Source organism: Trichechus manatus, unplaced genomic scaffold (genome assembly GCF_000243295.1).
Source record: "Trichechus manatus latirostris isolate Lorelei unplaced genomic scaffold, TriManLat1.0 scaffold00145, whole genome shotgun sequence".
In the NCBI taxonomy this organism is placed as follows: Eukaryota; Metazoa; Chordata; class Mammalia; order Sirenia; family Trichechidae; genus Trichechus; species Trichechus manatus.
In genome coordinates, this window is record NW_004444081.1 from 2,277,474 (window position 1) to 2,279,141 (window position 1,668).

Here is a 1,668-nt window from a genome sequence, read left to right on the forward strand (position 1 = left end):
AGGAAAGTATTAGCCCAAGAGACAGAAAGGGCCACATAAAACAGAAACTGCATCAGCCTGAGACCAGAAGAACTAGATGGTGCCCAGCCACCACAGTGACTGCCGTGACAGGGGACACAACAGACAGTCCCTGATGGAGCAGGAGAAAGGTGGCGTGCAGAACTCAAATTCTAGTAAAAAGACCAGACTTAATGGTTTGATTGAAACTGGAGGGACCCCAGAAGACATGGCCTCCGGACTCTGTTAGCCCAAAACTAAAACCGTTCCCAAGGCCAACTCTTCAAACAAAGATTAGACTGGAGTATGGGACATAAAATGATACTCGTGAAGAGTGTACTTCTTAACTCAAGTAGATACATGAGACTAAATGGGCAGCTCTTGTCCAGAGGTGAGATGAGAAGGCAGAGAGGGTCAGGAGCTGGATGAATGGACACGGGAAATCTGGGTGGAAAAGAAGAGTGTGCTGTCACAGTATAGGGAGAGCAACTAGGGTCACAAAACAATGTATGTTTAAATTTTTGTATGAGAGACTAACTTGAATTGTAAACTTTCACTTAAAGCATAACAATAAAAAAAAGGGAAAAAAATATATATATATTATGTTACTTTACTGTGTTGAGTTCTGTTCCAGTTGAAGAGCAAGAAGAATTCAAGCAGCTTTCAGATGATATTCAGGAACTGCAACAATTGCTGAATCAGGAGTTTCGTCAAAAAACAGTAAGTGTATGTTGTTAGATAACCTTAAAATTTAAAAAAAAAATTTTTTTTTAAATTTTTTGTAGGTGTGGAGGTCCATGTAATGTGGGTAAGAGCACATTGCTTTCAGTTACTGAAGAAATAGGATATATTGCCATGCCCATTTGTGTCCCTTACAATGGACACATGGTCCTGTCACCCATGATGGTTTATTTGTGTAACCAAAGTTACCTTTAAACTTATTGACTACAGTTTTTTAGCATATTCTTAAGTCTAATCCTGCTGTTCCCAAACTGTGTGCTGCGGCACCCTGACACTGCAGCAAACCCCCAGAGGTGCCTCAGGATATTTTAAGCTTTCAAGGGAAACACTACAGTTCTCAGCATCGTTCACCTACTGCTTGAACTACTAAAGATAGTTCACGGTTTCAACATTAGATTGTGTTACCTTCCTTTCAAAGACACTCTTTGTGAAGCTGAGTTTCTGGTGTTTACTGTGATCTAAAGCACATAACACGGGGAAATCATGGAACAGGAAATGACAGTGTCCAATCTGATTCCAAGGTCTGAGGGTTTGTGGAGTGCCCGATACACGCATCCAATTAGGAAGCAGTGGTGTTTATTTAAGAATAAAATTAAAATACCATTTTTTCTTTCAGTTTATATGTATTATTTTTTCAAAGGGCTATAGGCTGTTAGGATGTACATACTTAATACAGTTATTTAGACTTACTACTTAATAAAGGAACTGTTAGATACTTTTGGCATCGAGAACAGAGAAAGTTTGATTATCTCGGTTCTAATCCATTTAACTCTTCTCCTTTCTTACCTTTATTTTATAGAGAGAAAGCATTGAGTGGATGAACCTAAATTTTTTTTTTAAATCATTACAAAACGGTTTGCTTTTTTCCTTAGATAGTGCTGCAAGATGGGAATTCCCAAAAGAAATCAGATATTTCAGAGAAAACCAAGC

At 38.5% G+C, this 1,668-nt stretch overlaps 1 protein-coding gene across 1 annotated transcript in view; it reads left to right on the plus strand.

The window, feature by feature from the left end:
* Positions 1-1,668, plus strand: part of NUF2 (NUF2 component of NDC80 kinetochore complex) — a 37,148-nt gene that overhangs the window by 17,758 nt on the left and 17,722 nt on the right. The window contains exons 7-8 of the mRNA XM_004385758.2: positions 621-717; positions 1,611-1,666. Coding sequence (XP_004385815.2) covers positions 621-717; positions 1,611-1,666 — 153 coding nt within the window. The remainder of the gene's footprint in view (positions 1-620; positions 718-1,610; positions 1,667-1,668) is intronic.